Here is a 20,692-nt window from a genome sequence, read left to right as displayed (position 1 = left end):
CAAAATTTAGACTGCATGCTAGACTATGTCCAGATAGCCTTTCTTTCTCTGTCATAAATTATAGGAGAATATGATGACTTCCATCTAGGATTTCCATAATTTCCTAGTTCTTTCTTTCAGTGAGAATCAGATCCATGACATGTTTCTATTGGTTCCTCTGCCTTTGGAAGGATAAAATTATCAAAAAGGCAAGATTATTATCTGCTTTGTTTTTGATCAAGATTTTGTCATGTGAGTGAGGTAAGAAAAAGGAGAGGCAGGCTGGGTAGTCTTCCGTCATCTTCTAGGAGAGAAATGGGGGCCTTCCATCTGACCCCTTGGCCTTCTGTCTCCTATTTTTATATGTCTTCTGCCTGATCTCTAATCTCTTTTGGGAAGAGGAGACTGCCTTTCATCATTTAATGATTACTTACTAGCCCATGGTCATACTCTATACATTCCAGTAATTCTGAACTCCTGTAGACAATTATCCAAGCCCCATTCCCCATTCCTTATGACTAGATTACTTATTCTAATTCTCTTTAATCCACCCAATACAAAGTATAATCAAATGGTGCATAGTTATTGCTATATTTTGCTTTGACTTCATTGTTTAACCAGAAACACTCTTCAAAGTTACTCATGATCCCTACTTTAAACTTTTTATTGATATCTTTTGTTTCTCACATCATTAGCAGTCCCAGTACTTATTTTTCTTGACTTTACTGTTGTATTTGACAGTGTTGACTTCTTTTTTCCTTCTGGTTACTCTGGTTGATCTGAGTTTGGGGGTTCTTTTTTGTTTTCCCACCTATGGACCATTCTATTTTAGTTTCCTTCAATAGCTTAACTGTGAGTGTTCCTCAAAGCTTTGTGCTGTCTCTTTTCTTTCTCTCAGTGACCTCATTACTTCCCTCAAGTTCAGTTATCATCTCCATGCACACGATGACCAGATTTTCACATTTATATCTGGTACACTGATCTTTCATCACCATCTGTCTAGTACACATTTCAGCCTGAGGAGCTAGGTAGTGAAGTGGATAAAGAACTGGACTTGCAGTCAGGAAGACCTTAGTACAAATCTTACCTCAGACACATATGAGTTGTGTGACCTTAATCATTAACCACTCGCCTTGTTTCCTTATCTGTAAGAAAAATAATAATGGCATCTGCCTCCCAAGATTGTTGTGAGGATCAAATGAGAAAGCATAAGCCAAGGGCTTTTCAAATCTTAAAGTACTATATAAATGCTAACAACATAAAATAAAATGGTGCCAGAGGCATTTTATATTCAACAGAACAGAATTCATTATTTTCTCCCCAAAGCTTACTTCACTTTCAGACTTCTGCATTTTTGTCAGGTTTGCCTTAATCATTCATTACTTCTTGCCTTTCCTGCCTTGATTTTCTCAATACTTTGGCCCAGAGGCCAACTCCTAAAATAATCCAGATAAGAATGAAGTTGGGAGATTGAGAAAAAAACTTGAAAAGTAGCCTTTTGTGGGTACAAAAGTCAATGACTAAAGATTTAAAAAGTTGTTGTATAGTAATCCTGGTTAGTTAAAATACCATTGCATAAATTTAGCATGGATCTAGCCTCCCAGCGGTCCAGGATTAGGAGCATATAAAAGCATGTTGTTTGTATTTCTTACTTAATTGTACTGTATATGTACAATTATGTTATGTACCACATAACCATGTACTGTTATTTTTCCAGGTCTTTCTTCTGTGCTAGATTGTAAGCTTTGAGAATGGGAAACTCCATCTTTTTCATTTTCATGATTTTTCAGAGTTTAGCAGAAGGAGTTATTAAGTAGAAATCTTAATACACTTTTCAACATCATGAATTGTATTCTACCAAGTATAGAAAATACACCCACATATGACAGTATGCACTCTTCTCTGTCTTACCCTGTAAACCTAAGAGTTTCAGTTAACTTCAGTTATCTGTAAAGTGGGAATTAATATACTTTATAGGATTGTGTTCAAATGAGATATTGTATGGAAAGTACTTTACAGATCTCAAAAGTGCTATGCAAATGTTGTTAAGCAGAAGCAGCTAAAACATCCTTATTGACTTTTCTTCAACTTATTTGAATAAAAACTAAATAGGATGGAATTTTGACAGTGATTAATTATTGCTATGTTTAGGAAGAAGGTTTGAAAATTAAGCTGTTTGTGGTTCCTGCTGCAGTGTGGTCTCTGGTCCAAGCAGAATTCTGGCCTATGTGTCCTTGATAGTGATGACCCACACAGTGATTTTAAAAGCAGTACAGCAATTTGATCCATTTTCTCATTTGAGCCTTACAACAATCCTGTGGGATAGGTACTGCAAATCATATCATCCCCTCTTTACAGATGAGATACTGAGGCCCACAGTGGTGCTCTAGCACATCACAGGAGAAAGAGGTTTGGCTCTCTACTTTGTCATGTGAGTTGTATCTTTTGGGCCTAGTCAATTCTCCCTTCTGGACTTCTGGGTTCTTATTGATGAGAATGTTCAATATCAGACTCCATTAAAGGAACTGATTGTGCTTAGAAAAGGTTATATTGTAACTCTTGTCACGTATTTGAAGGTCTCATATGGAAGCGGGATTTTACAGTGTTTTGCTTGACTCTGAAGGGACAGAATGAAAAATAATAAAGGGAGTTGTTGAGGGATAGATTTAGGCTCAATTTAAGGAAGACCTTCCTAACATTAGGACTTTATTATTGTACTATAAGGAATGATCAAATGGATGGATTCAGGGAAACCTAAGAAGACTTTTAAAAAAAATTTTTTTGATAGGATTTTATTACAAGTTATTAAATAAAATTTATTAATGACATTGACCAATATTTCACCTCTGTGCTTTTTTCTTGTCTAGTTTAGAAATTGGTATTATATTTTTAAAAAATTAAAAATATAAAATGTAAAAATTTAAATTTAGAAAATCTGATAAAATCCTCTTTTTCCCCCTTTATTCATTTATTTGTCTAACTATTTATTTATTTAGTGTTTTCCCCCTATTATATTCAAAACAAATCTTTTTGAATTTGTTTTTTAAGATTTTTGAGTTCTGGGTTCTCTCCCTTATGGATACATGTGAAGTTACGCAAAACATTTCCATAAAAATCAAATTGTGGGGGGGAAACCTCCATAAATCTCCCAACCTAATGAAAATAAAAACCTTTAAGAAAAATAAAGTTAAAAATAGAGAATAATAGAAAATGCTTTGATCTACATTCAGACTTGATCAATTCCTGGGTATGGATAGGATTTTTCATCATAAGTCCTTCAGAGTAGGTGTGGATGATTGTACTACTGAGAATAACCAAGTCATTTATAGCTGGTCATCCTAGAAATTCACCATTACTTTATATACAATATATTTCATTTTGTTCATGGAGGACTTTCTAGGTTTGTTTTTTCCTAAGAACATCCTGCTCATCATTTTCCAGAGAACAATAATAGTTCATCAGAGAATCTTTCTTTGAAAATTCTTTTTTACGATTACTATTGCTAATTGTATTTCCACCCCATTTATTCTCTCTCTCCTTTCACCCTGTCCCTCCTCAAAAGTATTTTGCTACTGACCTCTCCCTCCCCTAATTTGCCCTCTTTTTTATCACCCATCCTCTTCCTATTTTCCTATAGGGTAAGATAGATTTCTATAACCCTATTGAGTACATTGCTATTTCTTATTTGAGCCAATTCTGATGAAAGAAAGGTTCACTCCCTCATTCTCCCCTCCCTTTTTTCTTTTCCACTGTAAAAGCTTTTTTGCCTTTTTTTTTTTAAATGGCAGATAATTTGTACCATTTCACTTCTTTCTTTCCCTTTCTCCCAGTACATTCCTCTCTCACTCCTTAATTTCGTCATTTTTAAAAAAGATATTATTCTTTCATAATCACTTCTGTGCCCTGTGTCTATATACACTCCTTTGAACTGCCTTAATGATAAGAATGTTCCATTGAATTACAAGTATCATTCTCCTATTAGGAATATAAATAGATAAACCTTATTAAGTCCTTTATGATAGTAAAGATTATCTCCTTAAACTTCTCCAGTGTCCTGTATTTGAAAATTAGATTTTCCATTTAGCTCTGGTCTTTTCATTATGAACACTTGAAAATCTTCTGCTTCATTGAAGGACCATCTTTTCCTTTGAAGGATTATACTCAGTTTTGCAGGGTAGGTAGGTAATAACCTTGATTGCAATCCTAGCTCCATTGCTCTCTGGAATAACATGTTCCAAGCCCTCTGGTTCTTCAATGTAAAAGCTGCTAAATCTTGTATTATCCTAACTGTGGCTCCCCTATACTTGAATTCTTTATAGATGCTTGCAATATTTTCTCCTTAATCAGGGAACTCTGGAATATAATATTTCTGGGAGTTTTTATTTTGGGATCTCTTTTTGGAGGTGATCAGTGGATTCTTTTAATTTCTATTTTACCCTCTGGTTCTAGAATATCAGGACAGTTTTCCTTGATGATTTTCTTGCAAGATGTTGCATAACTTTCAGGTAAATGAATAATTTTAAAATGATCTCTCCTGATCTATTTTCCAGGTCAGTTGTTTTTTCAATGAGATATTTCACACTTTTTTTTTTCCTTCCCTCCCTTCTTCCCTCCTTCCTTCCCTTTCTTCCCTTCCCTCCCTCCCTTCTCTCCCTTCCCTCCCTCCCTTCCCTCCCCTCCCTCTCTACCTTCCTTCCCTTGCCTCCCTTCCTCCCTTCCCTCCCTTCCTTCCCTCCCTCTCTACCTTCCTTCCCTTCCCTCCCTCTCTCCCTTCCCTCCCTTCCCTTCCCTCCCTCCCTCCCTCCCCTCCCTTCCCTCCCTCCCTCCCTCCCTCCCTCTTTTCCCTCCCTCCTTTCCTTCCCTCCCTTCCCTTCCTCCCTTCCCTCCTTTCCTTCCCTTCCTCCCTTCCCTCCTTCCCTCCCTCCCCTCCCTTCCCTTCCTCCCTTCCATCCTTCCCTCCCTCCCTTCTCTCCCTCTCTTTTCTTTCTCCCTTCTCTCCCTCCCTCCCTCCCTTCTCTTCCTCCCTTCTCTTTCTCCTTTCCCTCTCTCCCTTCCCTCCCTCCCTCCCTCCCTCCCTCCCTTCCCTCCCTTCCCTTCCTCCCTTCCCTCCCTTCCTTCCTCCTTCTCTCCTTTTTCAATTTTGGTTTTGCTTTCTTATATCTTGGTTCTCATAAAGTCATTAGCTTCCATTTACTCAACTTTATTTATTTTGCTGGGGCAATTGGGGTTAAGTGACTTGCCCAGGGTCATACAGCTAGGAAGTGTTAAGTATCTGAGGTCATATATGAACTCAGATCCTTGTGACTTCAGGGCCTGTGCTCAGGCATCCAGTATGCCATCTAGCTGCACCCAATTCTATTTTTTAAAGACTTACTTTTCTAAGTGAGCTTTTTACCTCCTTTCCCAAATGGCCAATTTTGCTTTTTAAAGCATTTTTCTCCTCATTAGCTTTTTACATTTCCTTTTGTACCACTCTCAGTTCTTTTCCTAATTTTTCCTCTATCTCTCTTACTTGATTATGAAAATCCCTTTTGAACTCTTCCATAGCCTGAGCTTATTTCTTATTTTTTTTTTTGGATACTTTGAATGAAGAAGCCTTGACTTTGTTATTAAATTTTGAATATATGTTTTGATCTTCCTTGTCACCATAATAGCTTGCAAAGGTCGGGGATGCTTTCTGTTTTCTGTTCATTTTCCTAGTCCATTACTATGCTTTTAGCTCTTTGTTAAAGCTAACAGGATATTAGGATGCCCTGTCCCAAGCTTCAGGGTTTGGTGCAGCTGCTTTCAGAGATCCCTCTAGGAATCTGACTACAAGCCCTTTATTTTGCCCTGGAGCTGTGAGGAGGGTCCCAGCCCCACTGTGGCTGTGAGATCTTGTGTTCTGGCTGGGGCTGGGGCTCCATTGACTGGGCCTGCACAGAGACTGCATACCCTATTGCCACAGACCCTCTCCACTGACCTGCTGAATCCTCCCTGGTGTCCCCTGGTTCAGAAGCCTTCAGCCCTGCTCTGAGTCAGAGGTGGGGCAGGGGGTCAAGGCCCCACCAGTATACCCGGCCCCAGGACTCCCACCCTAGTATCACAGACTGTTTCGGCTGAGCTTCTTTGAGCTTCTTCTTCTTCTTCTTCTTCTTCTTTTTTTTTTTTTTTTTTTTTTTTTTTTTTTTTTTTTAGCTTTTAAAAGTTGGCTTCAGCTGGAGACTCTGATGCTCTAAAATTTGTTTAGAGTCATTATTTAAAGGAAGTTGGAATAGTTTGGGGGAGAGATGGGGCAAGTTCCTGCTCTACCTTGAGAAGACCTTTGTGAACTGAGGCCAAGTAAGATGAGGAGAAATAAGGGAATAATTTATTTAGTGTCTTTACAATGTTGTAATGAAAAATGATTTTGAAAGACTTCAGAATTCTGATTAATGGAATGATAAATTGTTATCCAGAGGTCTGATGATGAAGTCTGCTAACTGCTTCTTGTCAGGGTGATGATTTGAGGGATTTGAGATGCAGAATGACAGATACTTTTTTGGTCGTGACACTTTAGGGCCATCTCCACACAATACAGTTGCCACACAGACCATTATCTTCACTTCCCTGGAATTTTGGATTCTGTCCCTATCACCACTATGGGTTCTAATAGATTTTGATCTTATTTGCCTCTATTGAAGTACTCTTGTTCTCTAACACATCCATGCTATGCTATCATGAATGACCTTGTTTTTTATATTCCATTTATATATAATCCTCATCACAAGAAGGCAACCTCTATGAGGACATGGATTATTGTTGATTTTTTGGCTTATATTTATATCCCTTGTGTTTAGTATAGTGCCAAACCGTACTTAGTATTTATTAAATGCTTTTCTCTCTCCTTCCTCTTTCTTTTCTGCCTTCCCTCTTTGTCTCTCCCAATGCATGGATTTGTTTTGCCTGACAACACTTAATCACAAAGAGGATTTTGTTTTAAATTTGAGGGGATTTGAGAGAGGAGCAGAATGTAATACCAGAAAAGAAAGAAAGAAAGGCCATTGACCAATTTTTTATAAAGTCATAGAAAAGAACAGAAGTTCATAGGGAAACACAAGCATATAGGAATACTTTGAAACTTTTGAAACTGACATGTTGAATTTGTTTAATGCTTTGAAAAAGAATAGGTTCTGTGTTGTGAAGATCATAGTTTCACATACTATCCTTTACATATTTTATATAGAAAGTTTGATCCAAGTTTTTTAATATTTGTCAGATGTGGAGTACCCCCACAATTATTTTTAAATACCTCATGCAACACAAAATAAAAATTAGAGCTTTCTAAAAATGAGATGGGTACCTTGGGAAGTAATGGATTTACTGCCCTAGAAGTCTTAGGGAAATAGACTGAGTAACCACTTATTAAAGTTGAGATTGTTTTAGAGGGAACTCAGGGTGAGTTATAAATTTGCTTAGAAGCCTTCTAAGATTCTTTTGTTTTGCCCAGAGCATTTTAACAATGGTCTGGATATTTTTTGCAATATACTTGTGAAAAAATAGCTAGAAATACAACTTCTTCACTTTGTTTTACTGGATTTCTGACAGCTACTGAACAAAGTGATTAAAAGTAGCATATTTAATTGAGAATTTGTCAAGATCCTAAGACTATCCTTATTATGGGATTATTCTTGGCATTATGGTACTTTCCATTTCTAAAAAGTATTAACCATATATATATCATTCTTTCAGCAGCTCTTTGAGATAGGACTAAGGGACTTGCCCCAAAGTCACAGAGCTTAAAAAAGTTAGTGTCCAAGGATTCTCTCAATTCAGGTTTTCTGAGACTGCATTTAGGGAGTAGTCAGTGTAACAGAAAGAGATCCAAATTACCTGGGTTCTCATTTTAACTGTGCCACTAATAAACTCTGAGTTACTGGACAAGTTATTTATTTTATTTCCTCAGGTGTCAAGAAAGAGGAATAAGTAACCTGCCTCAAGACATTATAAAAAAGATTTAATGAGATAATATGTGTGAAAGTGTTTAGGAAAGCATTATCCATTCTTAAAGTATGATTAGGAAGTACAAAATAGATAAACAAGCACTAGGAAGATTCATTTACAATCTGATTCTAACTTGTGTTTCTAGACTGATTTTCTAATTTCTTTCTGTCATGCATTCTCTGATGCAGCTAAAAAAAAGTTCACTTTGCTGTTCCTTGTACTCCTCCCTCCTATCTTCCCTTCCTCCCTTTTTACTTCTTTCCTTCCTTCCTTCCTTCCTTTCTTTTCTTTCTTTTTTTAATTTTTGACAAACTGTACCCCATGTTTCACCTTCCCTCTTAGAATCTCTTTTCCAAGGCAGCTCAAATGCTACCTCCTCCATTAGGCTTTTTCTTGGTTTCTGTTGTTATTGCTTGTTCTCTTCTTCTTTGACCCTCTATGAGTGCATATCATTGTCTTCAGTGTAGACATGTAGAATGTAAACTATTTGAACTAAGGGACTGTTTTCATATATGTGTTTGTATATACTCAACTTCTCTCATAGTTTTTTAATTGTAGACTTTTCAGCACTCCATTTGGTGTGTTCTTGTGAATTGACATTTCCTTCTCCAGGTCTTTTTACAGATGAGGAAACTGAGGCAAACAAGATTAAGTAACTTGCCCAGTTAACATAGCTAGGAAGTGTCTGAGGGGAGATTTGGGTTCAGGAAGATGGCTTCCAGGCTCCAGGCCTACACTCCATGCATTGTGCTACCTACCTACCCAATCTCTCATAGTGGGTATTTAATTTAATTTAATTTAATTCAATTGTTGCAAGTTGTTAGACTATGATTAATATTGTTATTATCTTGCCCTAGTTATATGCTTAGTATGTGTTGTAGAACCAAGATTTAAACTTAGTTCTAATTGCAGGTCTATATTACACCTTACTTGTATGTGAGTGTGAGTGGACTATGGAATTTTAGTTCTTAGGAGGGAGATCTAGTGAGATCATGTGTGTATATTTCAGTTTAAGCTGAGAAATTGGGATTTAAAGAGGAGGGAATTTGAAGGTCTTGGAAGCATAATAATAAAAGCTGACTTTAAGTGCTTTAAGTTGGTCAAGTACTTTACATTTGATCTTATTTGTTAAAAGTTCTCTCTGGTTTCTGCTCTTTCTCCTATTTAACAGATGAAGAGATTGAAGCCTACCCAAGTTAAGCCTAAGTGACTTGTTCACTTGTTCGGGACCACACAGCTAGTTAGTTTTTTAATGATAGTTCGATTCCACAGTGTACCCTAAGCCAGAGCTTCCTAAACTGTGGGTCATGATTCCATATAGGGTCATGTAACATTGTGGGGGTTGTGAAAGTGTGACTTATTATCAGTAAATGTTTGATTACTATATCTATTTTATATTTTATGTTTCTGGGGTTATATAAAAAATTTCTTGGGTGAAAAGGGATCTCAAGTGGAAAAAGCTTAAGAAATCCTTAGCTCCTAGGCTGTGCAGCTACTATATTAACATTCATGAGGCCTGAGTCCAGTGGCCAGTTCTTGGACTTTCTGTGAGATCAGGAGAAAGTCACAATCTCACTGGGAGATTTCATTTTGGAAATTTAAGAGAATAAGTTTGTTCTTTTCCTATATCTCAGGAGTGATTGGGAGAATATGAATGAGTTAAATTATTTAGCTGGCTATACAGAATATTTTGGTCTAACACATAGTATAACTTTAAACTTTGAAAGATTAAGCCTAATCTCTAATTCTAAATGTACCAATCTTTATTGTTTGGCTTTCTCTATCCACCCTATCCAAACCTTTCAGTTAAAAAGAGAAAGAAAAACAAAAGCCTTGTAACAAATATGCATGGTTAAGCAAAATCAAATTTTCCAATTGGGCATATCTAAAAAATAAATGTTTCATTCTGCACCCTAAGTACATTACATTACCTCTCTGTCAGGAGGTAGCTTCATCATTGGTCCTTTGGAATTACAATTGTTCATTTTGTTGATCAGGATTCTTGTCTTTCAAAGTGACTTGTGTTTTATTAATAACTTGTTCTCTTGCTTTTCTGCTCATTTCACTGTATAAGTTTGTAAGGTTCTTCCCAGGCTTCCCTGAAATCATCACTTTTGTAGGGTTTTTTTTTTTTTTTTAAATTGCTCAGTAGTATTCCATTACATTTACATATCATAATTTGTTCAGCTATTCCCTAGTCAGTGGGTATCCCTCCCATTTCTTTACCAGCATAAAAAGAGCTTCTGTAAACATTTTTTTCCCTTGTGGATAGTAGAGAAACTGCTTTGTCAAAGGTAATACACAGGTTAGTGACATTTGGGGCATGGTATTCCAAATTGTCAGCTATTTGAATTTACCCACTTCCTTGCCAACAGTGTGTAAGTGAGTTTGTTTTCCTAAAGCCCCTTCAATATTTGTTATTTTTCTTTTTTGGGAACTGATGGATATGAGGTAGAACCTTAGAATTGCATTAATTTGCATTTCTCTAATAATAATTTGGAACTATTTTCACATGAGTATTGATAGCTTGGATTTTCTTTTTATCTGTTCATATCTTTTGACCCTTTGTCATTTGGAAAAAGGCTCTTCTTAAAAATTTGAGTCAGTTCCTTTCGTGGTTTGGAAATGAGACCAAAGAAACTTGCTGCAAAGATTTTTTTTTTTCCCCAGTTACTTGCTTCTCTTCCGATTTTAGCTGCATTGCTTTTGTCATAGCTTCCCTTTAACACCACATCTGAGCCCAGAATAGATGTGGAGGGAACACTGGAGAATAAGAAAGGTGGGGAGCTCTTCAAGTAAGCTCATTTGAACCTTTAGTAGTAGTTGTGATATCAATTAGTGCTCTAATCCTCATGGCTTCCTTCTTTTTAAGGTTGGTAATGCCTTCCTTTTAGGGGGATTTAAATGGAAGCAATGCCAGGCAGAGGGAGAGGCAGGAAGGAACAACAGCCAAAGTAGTTTAATGTATGGTTGATTTACACTGTTCAGGCGTTGTTTGTGGAATATTCCTTTCTAACACTGACACTTTTTGTATTCACTGTGCTGTGTATGATAGTGTGATATGGGATCCTGCTTCTGCCCTAAGTCTTAGTTAGGGGGACAAATAAGCAAAAAGATAAATAATAGTCCAAGAAGACAGCATGGGGGATATTACAAAAAAGTGTATGATTGATAACCCAGTGAGTACTATGAATTCAGCAAAGGAAGATCTGCCAGTCGGCACTTAAGAATACTTAAGTATCAGCTAACTTGAGTTTTCATTGGTCAGCTCTTGGATTGTCCTGCTGCCCTCTGGTGGACCATATGCAGTCTGCAGCTCTATTGAATTTTCTGTGTTTAGCTCACTCTACTGCTTATTACTCTAGGCAGAGAGAACCCTCAGTATCTCTCCTGAGTATTGAAGGAGATCCAGTATCCTGAGTTCCTTCCTTCTGCTACGTGTTGTGGGTGCTTTGAATGTGACTAGGAAATTTTTAAGACCAAGGACTTGGGAGTCTTTCAAAGATTACTAAGAGCCCCTTAGCAGTCACACCTGTCACTTTTTATAGTGTTGTTGTAGGATGTAGTTTGTTTGAGCCAGTGACTTAAACTCACTGACAGCAACCAAATTCAGCCTAACTATATTTTTGTTTTTTAGGGGGAGTATACTTATGCTCCTTTTCTGTTTCCATTTTTGTTTTATCTTTTCTAGTACAGAGATCATTCTTTTAAAATGATAAAAAAAAGGTTCTGTTGTTTCTCCTTTTCACTGTCATCTCTTTTTTTTTTCTTTTTTCTTTTTTCTTTTTTTTTTTTTTAAGTTTTTATTTACCAGATATATTCATGGGTAATTTTACAGCATTGGCAATTGCCAAAACTTTTGTTCTAATTTTTTCCTCCTCCCCCCCTTAAGATGTTAGGTTGACCAATACATATTAAATATGTTAAAGTATAAATTAAATACAATATATGTATACATGTCTAAACAGTTGTTTTGCTGTACAAAAAGAATCAGACTTTAAAACAGTGTACAATTAACCTGTGAAGGAAATCCAAAATGCAAGCAGACAAAATTAGATGAATTGGGAATTCTATGTAGTGGTTCATAGTCGTCTCTCAGAGTTCTTTCGTTGGATGTAGCTGGTTCAGTTCATTACTGCTCTATAGAAACTGATTTGGTTCATCTCATTGTTTAAGATGGCCACGTCCATCAGAATTGATCTTCATGTAGTATTGTTGAAGTATATAATAATCTCCTGGTCCTTCTCATCTCACTCTTGCTGTCATCTCTTGTCACTATTCTAGCCTCCTGTTTAATAGTCATCCTCCTGGAACCCATTCTTTATCCCCAACATAGCTTAGAAATTCTTTTACATTTTCCTTCGTATTCATTGCAAGCCTCATCCTGTTGGGCTTTAATAATTCTGATAAGATTCTTACCATATTGTGCTACTCTTTTCTATTCATCCTCAATGTTCTTGAGTCCAACTCAGCATCCATCTCATCCTTTTCTGAACACTCTTTGTTGTTGTTTAGTCTTTTTTAGTCATGTTTGACTCCTTATAACCTCATTTGGTATTTTCTTGGCAAAGATACTAGGGTGGGGGGGGCAGCTAGGTGGCGCAGTGGATAGAGCACCAGCCCTGAATTCAGGAGGACCCGAGTTCAAATCTGGTCTCAGACACTTAACACTTCCTAGCTGTGTGACCCTGGGCAAGTCACTTAACCCCAGCCTCGGGGGGGGGGGGGGAGAGATACTAGGGTGGTTCTGAATTCTCTTGTTTATACCTTTTCTCAAATATAGTGCCAAATTATCATTATATTAGTTTTCTTTTCTAGAGATTCTTCCTGGATTTCAAAGGAATGCAAGTTATATGAATTTTACATGTAACTTTGCATTTGAGTCCTTTTCACCTTTAATCTAGACTTATCAGATATGTCTATTCAGTATTATCTTTGATCATTGAGGCCTTAAAGTAATAAATAAGAGCTTTGAGAAGAGAAGTTTACATCAGAGGACTCCTGAATGAATCAGTTAATTGAAGTGCCAAGCTTTAAATGTTCTGACAAGCACAAAACCAGAGCAAATACCTATAGGAAAACTGAGATTGAAGGAAGAAGAAATTTCTTAGTTTAGAGCCAGGAATCTGGCCCAGCATAGTTTCCCTAGAATACAACAGCTACAGTCCCCATGGATTCAATAATTATGAGTGTTCTTAGGATTAAATTTTTTTTTTTTCTACTGTAGATTGACCTTGGATTGATTGACCTTTCTTGGACATGATAATACTTTGTATTGGTGTAACTGAGACTTAACTCACAGTGGGATATGTAACTTACCATTAAGCTGTAATGGTAGAGAGAGCAAGAACCAGAAGGTTGTCGTCATCTTTCTGTCTCTGGGCATCAGGTTACTTGAAAGACACAACTACCTGGTCAGGGGATTTGTCTGAATGTCAACCTTCTTGATTTGAGGTGCTGCCCAAGCCTGTCCTGACCCACTTTTAGTTGGGAAGTTCCTGTGTACACAGGGCAGGAACAAATGAAAAGGAGAAATGGAAGGGAGATGTGGAAACTGAATTCCACTCTGTTTCTTGCCTGGAGAAAAACCAAAAAAACTCATCTCTCATTTTTCTTTATTAAAAAAAAATTTTTTTTTGTTTTGTTTTTTACAAAGTCTTTTGTTTTTTCAGAAAGGATATAGGGTGCAGTGCTCTACATTAGGTGGGGGGTGGGGCACATGGTCATTGGCTGGAGAGAGTAAAAGGTGATCCTTACACAGCAACAAGTTTACTTCCCTCTGGGGGATGAGTGATGGGGGCTGTTTTTCCCATCATTCCCCAGTTTCTCCAGTAAACTTGATCTGGTCTGTGCCTCCCCAGTGGAGGGATGGGGATGGGGGAGGGAGTGAGGAGAGGGGAGAATCTGTTTTCCAGGGCAAGATCTGAATGCTGTGTTGCGCCCACTCATTGACCTGCTGTAGTGGCTGTTGGCATAGACCAGACAGGGTGTGGTAGGTGGCGAAAGGGTGTCAGTTCCAGCCCCTAATTCTCTTTGCCTAGGATAATGCTGTCTATCTCTATTGTAAAGAAAACCTAAACCTTTTGATTTCTGTTTTCTGCCCCACAGTGGAACTGTCTGCAGTTATATCTTGATGAAGCAGGGGGTTCTCTAGACTCCCTTCTTACTGAGCTAGAGAGAAATTCACTTTGCTTGGGAAGGTGGACAAAGCAGAAAGGATTTCCTTGGAAGTTTTTTCTTGACCAAGGCCAGTAGCTTTCTCTGTGCCCTTCATGCCCCCACAATATAGATGTGGGTATCACCTTCTTGATCACACCAGTGAATTGGTGATCCCTGCAAGGATAAAGTGGAAACAAGGTTCTGAAAATATGAGGATTACAAATAGTAATGGTGGAAGTCGTGATATTTCCTTGCTTTGTGATATGTAAGCAGCTCTTTGTTGGCTTTGGTATCTTAGCGGTTCTCTCCTTCCTTGTTGTTTTCCAACACCCCCCCCAACCCTTTTCCTACCTCCTCCCCTTCTTGGGGCCGCAGTTTCCCCTCCTGGGTCTGAGCCCAGAGTAGGGTGGATGTGTGGGGGCCATTGGAGCAGCATCCCTACAGCCGTTTTTTAAGTTACTAGAGTGTGTGGGGGAAGTAGGGGGGGCAGGATTTTGAAGCCCTTAGTTGAACTGCTTTGTTACTTAACCAGCCCTAGCCCCACACCATTTCACTTTGCAATTCAGCAGTTAGGGGTTATCCTCTTGTTCCCATGAAGGAGGTGGCAGAACCTATTAGGTTTGTATCTTCACAATATCTCTTGCCCCTATCTCCTCTCTACATACAGGACCATTACCCTGTAGGCCCTTCTGGCTTCTTCCTGGACTGTTGCAGTAGCTTCCTACCAATGGCCTTCTTGCCCATCTCAAATCCATTCACCACCATACAGCTTCTGAAGTGATTTTCTTGAAGTCAGGTCTAACCACACCACTCTTTTATTCAGTAAATACCAATGACTCTTGTATTTATTTTTTAAAGTTCTTCACACCCTGGCCCCAAATTACCTTTCCAAACTTTGCACACTCTAAAATTCATTCAAGTGACCTTGCTGTCCCCAGAAACTTGATTTTCAGTAGCATTTGGGGACTGTGTTTTCCTGTGTTAGGAATTATCCCATGGATCTCCTTGCCTAGGGACTGGTTGTAGGGAATACCATCTCGTCCAAGACAGTAGTTACTTATTCATGCCCCCCATGCAGAGAGAAGTCCTTGGGGACATGTTGATCATTTGATAATAGTGAATGTCGTTTTAGATGTTGTTTATGATGAGCTAATCTATTCCTGTTTGTCCTTAGGCTGAGACCACCTTGCAGAACACCAAGGAAGCCAGTAACCAGAGCCATGAACCAAAGAAAGAAGATGAATATGCGGAGGACAGCTCCGATGAGGAGGTAGGCTTCTGTTGATCTGGTGGGGTAAGGTGACTCCCCAGAGCTAGAGTGAGTAGGAGAGACATACAAATGTGATGCGAGTCTTCTTGCTTTCTGCTTCTGGATTAAGGATTGATTCTTGTCCTGTGCTTTGCTTTCTCCTGTATATAATTTGATCCTTTATATTGGATGGGGTCTTCTTTTTGAGAGCAAGTCTGCCTACCCCCAGGCCATCAGAGCTGACTTGGCAATTCTAGAAGTGATACTGATTATGTGTTTTCTTTCACAGGTTTAGCTGCAAATTAGTCTGTGCAGATGATAGCTTTTTGTTGGGACTTGTGCATCTTGTCATGGGAGGAAGCTGAGGAGGGTCCAAGGACTTTGTCCCATCTTGAAATCATTCCTCTAGGAAGTTAATCAATAAGAATGAATTTGGGGCCTGCTCTGTTTTGCACTTTACAATTTTGTGATATTTCAAAGGAAGCAAAAGATACAGTCTTGCTCTCAAAATGTTCTTGCATAGTTTAGTTGGGAGAGTTAAGACTGACAAACATGAAGCAGTTGAACAAGACAACTTAATAGATAACTATTTATTGAGCATTTCCTGTGTGCATGTGGAAGAAAAAAAAGTATGAGACCCAGTCTTTTCCCTCCAGAAGTTCATAATTTGTCTGAGTAGACCATTTGATATACATGGTATTCCCTGGTTTCATCAGGGAGTACTTCCTACAGAGACATAACTCATAATAATCCCTAAACAATAAGATGAATATTGTATAGCTCTTGGCGAGTTGTGGTTTAAAAAGAAATTGTATCCTTTGGTGGCTCCAATACCTCTTGTACTTAGGGAAGCTAATCTTTGGGCCAAAGAAATCTTAGCTCGATAGGACCTTCCAGAGCTTGAATCTTACTGGCATGGCTTTTGAGCTCTCAGGTACCATTTGTACCACAGTGTGGCACCAAGAGAGTTTGTCAGGGGAGGAAATTAGACAAACCAAAGGTCAAACAAGAGGAGCTGATGCTCTAAGATCCACAGCAAAGAATATGTGATCAAATGCTAGGTTTGATGATAAATGCAATAATACTTGGTAGAAGGGAGAGGTCAGTGTGAGCTGGTATAGTTAGGAAAGGCATTCTAAAGGAGATAGGGCTGGAATTAGGCCTTGAATTATTGTTCTCTTGATAGATGGACCTGGGACCTCGCTTTCTACTACTCCTTATTCAGAAGTGTTTATCAAACTTGTCTTCACAAACAAGTGAATGTTGTAGAAAGGAAATATATTTGCAGTGTACTTGAAGAAGAATTCAGGTAGGCCCTGCCTTCTTGAGATCTGCCCATGAGGGCCCTCAACAGACTGGGACTGACTAGGGAGGGAGGGTAGGAGGAAAAGGGGCAGGATGTAAAAAAAGGACCCAAGAACTTTGGAGAAGGAAGATCTGGAGACCTAATCTGGTCCTTGCTGTCTGACTAGCTACTTGCCATTGGGTTTTAGTTTCCTCTGCTAGCCTCAGGGTTGGCTCATGAGTTACAGGTACCAAGTGGCTTGTTAACTGCACAGCCCACTTTATGGAATTAGTCTGGTGATGGCCAGGGCTCTTTTCTTCTGTCTTCAGTACCTGGAAGGGTGGGCTCTGCCCCATGGATCACTTGTGATTCTTCTGGTGCTGCTTCTCCATGAATAACCAAGCACTGAAGGGGATCCCTTGGCGCTGGAGCTCTGTTGGCCTGTAATAGAAGCTGCCTTCTCCCACACCAGCCATCTGCCCAAAAGATTATGGGGGTTTCTGGATGCCTTTTACTGAAAGTTTGTGAAGGGTTGGAGTAGATGGAGCATTCGAGGTACCAGACAGTGTGATGCAGGCTGTAGGGGTGAGAATCAGATCAGAATGGTTTGGTCTTCATGGTATTTCCAAAAGAAAGGAGGTAGAGAGTGCTGGAAGCCACCCATCAAGTTCGTGGGCTGACTTTGTAGGAGAGCCGAGCAACTGCTGCTCACCCTGGGAAGCTAGCACTGGCGTGGGAAGTGTTATTGGTGGGGCTAGGGGCTAAGCTTGAATAAGTGTTCTGGCTTAGGGCTCTCCTGCCCCTAGGTCTGGAATAAAGCTTTGGGAGTTGCGGAAACATATGAGGGCAGAAACGGTGCGTTGTGTAATGTCTCAGACATACCGGGGGGATGGGGGGGGCTGTCCAAGGGCTTTTGCATGGAAGACTCTCCAGGCTTCTTCTACACAGCCAGTGGGGTAGCATCCTCCAGCAGGGAGGCTCATGCAGGAACTATGGACATCAATAGCTTTCATGAGCTTTTCCTCCCCTTTTCCCGCCTTCTTCTATCTCAAGACAGGAACCTCTGGGGGTTTTTCTGTGGGGCTGATGCTTGCCTCCTGGTTTGCAGCCATGTTTCTAATGTATCTAGTAGCCTTTCCAGTTCTCCATTTGGTCCAATGGGCATTTATTTGCCTCTTACCCTATGTGACATATTCTCTCACAGAGGCCACTCAGATGCACCCTCTCATTTTACATTTGAGAAGCTGAGACCCAGGGTTGGTAAGTGACTTACTCAAGATCACCCATAGTCAGTTCTTTTCACTGTTCTCTTGCCTTTTGAGGAGTTTAGAATCTCTGGATAGAGGAGGCAAGAACTGAAAACAAAGAACACTAAGATATTGTGTAGGATCAAGTAAGAAGCTATTTAAAGGAAGGCTTTGATTAAGATAGACAGTAAGGAATGATGGGCATGATCACAGAGATATCAGGACAGTTAGAGTCCCAAGGGAAATATATCCTACTCTGTCACAGAGATGGCCTTGGAGAGTAATGTGGGGAGCCGGGGACATCAGAGACTTCCAGAGTGGTTGGAAAGAAGACCCATGTCCCCTTTTGAATTGGGGAGGCAGTCTCCAGTTACTTTGTTACTCATTTAGAGAATTGCTTTACTGTTTACATTTTAAAATCCTATTTGATTAATATCTCTTATGTTTCTATCATTTTCATTTCCAAATTTATCCCTTCCCTCTGCCCCTACTCAATGAGCCATCCTTTATAGAAAAGATGAAAAAAGAATGAAGGAAAAAAACTGTTCAGTTGAATTAACCAACCGTTAGCTGAATCTGTGACTATGTGCAGTATTCCACATCCCTAGTTCCCAACTTCTGTGGGAGGTGGCAGGATATTGATAATGTATTACATTCATATCCAGTGAGCATCTAGGCTTTTTTTTCCTACCACAAAAAGTGCAGGGATGAATGTTTTGGAGTATATGAGTCAAAGTCTTTGACTTTCTTTAAAAATGTGGCTAGTATCGAGCTCTTTGGGTTAAAGCATTTGGATGTTTTAGGCACTTTGTTAGCACAATTCCAAACTACTCTCCAGAATATTCCACCAATAGCATATTATATGGTGTGGCTATTTTCCTGCCGCCCTTTTGTATTTTGACATCACAGCCAGTTTTCTGAGTGAAAAGAATAAAAAGATGAAACCTCAGAGTTATTTTGGTTTGCATTTCTTAGTGATTTGGAGCAGTCCTTAATAGTTTGTAATTCTTTTGAGAACTGTTTATATCCTTTGACTATTTATTCATTGAGGAATGGTTCTGTCTCAAATATTTGTTAATTTACTGCATATCTTGGATACCATACACTTATTGTAGATATTTGATGTCAAGATTTTTCCCCCCACTTGCTATATTGATTTTGTCTAATTTTTTTTTTCCAATTCATGAAAGCAAAAGTATTTTTTGTGATGGCTGCAGCCTTTTATTGATTAAGAATTCTCTTTGGGGTTATTTCTGAGTGAAATCTTAGGGATGAAAGATGCCACCATATTCATACATTGCTTGCCTCTACCAGTATCCTAACTCACAGTTACATAAACTGGAGCCAGCTCCCTAGTTCCCCTTTCTTCCTATGGCTAATGGTAGTACTGTCTGCCCTACCTAAGAGGTGAAAAGTGCTTTCCTTTTAAGTCAGGCTGCAGTTCAGGCTGCACTGCATGTTGGGATTTGTAGTCCTTACATATTTGGGAAGAACCTGGACTCTATTGGACCTTTCCCTAAGGAGGGACTTGCTCTATTTTTCCTGCCTCCAAGATCAAGATTTACATTTTATCAATTATTACTTTTCTCCTATTCCAGTGCTTGTAGGGCAAAATGACCTGCTTTGTAGCCCTTTGAGCCCAAGTGGCTGTTTTTTTTTTCCCTAGGACTTATAGAGTATCAGGTCACTGACTGAGTCAGGAAGTCATTCTCTGACAAGTCCTAATCTTTCTCTTCTCCTGGGATATGGAGGCTAAGAGGAGGAGTCTTCATCTCCACCCCCACCTCTCCAAACTCCATTTCCTCCCCTCTTTGCTTGTCCTCCTGTTCACTTGGCAGCCGACTGCACGAGCCTTGGCTGTCAGCCCGATCCGGTCTCTGCTGTGCCTTCAGAGAACAGAGACAAAACAAAATAAATTGGTTTCCTGGCCGGGAGCAGCCGGGCGCGCTTCGGGTGAGGGAGGGAACGAGTTCAGTGGTGCGGCTCTTTACCTCCCCCCACCCCAAGGGCTCTGGCTGTCAGCAGCCACATCCTGTCGGCTACTTTTTTATATTTTGTATTTATAAAATCAATGATGATAGCAAATAGAGTGTGGAGGTGAGAAGGTGGGTGGGAGTTGTATTAGAATTTGGTCAGGGGTGTGAGAGTTCTAGCTCGACCCTAGACAGCCCCTCTTTTCTTATCTGTCCCCCTTCTTTCCCCCCTTGAGCCCTACTGTCTGATCTCCTTGCCCATTGGGGGATGGGGGGAGAGCTGCTTGGTGGTGCAGCATGGCCGCATTGGGAGGAAACAGGTTGGGGGCTGCCTGGGTCTGCTTCCTCCCACGATGACTATTCCATATGTCCATGCTAATGAATGACAGTGTGCTGAGTGCACCTCACAGGGCTGCCTGCTTCTTCCAACACTGCCTCCCTCCCACTGTACCTCCCACCTCCTGTGGCCACACAGCTGACCGAAGGATAGAGGGGGCGTCCGAGCTCAGCTTTCAGGAGCTGAGCAGTCAGGAATTAGAGTGGTCCTTCCAGATGAGCCACCCACCATCTCCAGGGGCTGCCTGCATGTTTTCACGTCTCTAAGTTGACTCTTTACTGTAGCATTGAATCTCTCCACAGTTATACTGATGTAGTGGCTGTCAGGCCAGAGGCAGTGGGGTACCTCTTCCTTGGAGTTTTGGAGGGGAGAGAATGCAGGGAAGAGCAATCAGTGATAGTGAGATCAAACCCAATGATTTGGAAGTCAAAAGTTGTGATTTGAATCCCAGCACTATTTATATGATCACTGGTCATATTACATTCTGAGCGCATTTCCTTA

The 20,692-nt window shown here is 39.7% G+C and overlaps 1 protein-coding gene across 2 annotated transcripts in view; it reads left to right on the top strand.

Moving 5' to 3' along the window:
• BOP1 (BOP1 ribosomal biogenesis factor) overlaps positions 1-20,692 on the top strand; it is a 77,955-nt gene that overhangs the window by 17,715 nt on the left and 39,548 nt on the right. For both annotated transcript variants that reach the window (XM_074262820.1, XM_074262811.1), the window contains exon 3: positions 15,275-15,370. In XM_074262820.1, coding sequence (XP_074118921.1) covers positions 15,275-15,370 — 96 coding nt within the window. The remainder of the gene's footprint in view (positions 1-15,274; positions 15,371-20,692) is intronic.

The sequence above is a fragment of the Sminthopsis crassicaudata genome, chromosome 1 (assembly GCF_048593235.1).
Source record: "Sminthopsis crassicaudata isolate SCR6 chromosome 1, ASM4859323v1, whole genome shotgun sequence".
NCBI classification, from domain to species: domain Eukaryota; kingdom Metazoa; phylum Chordata; class Mammalia; order Dasyuromorphia; family Dasyuridae; genus Sminthopsis; species Sminthopsis crassicaudata.
Note: the sequence above shows the minus strand (reverse complement) of the source record. Positions and strands in the feature narration are given on the sequence as shown.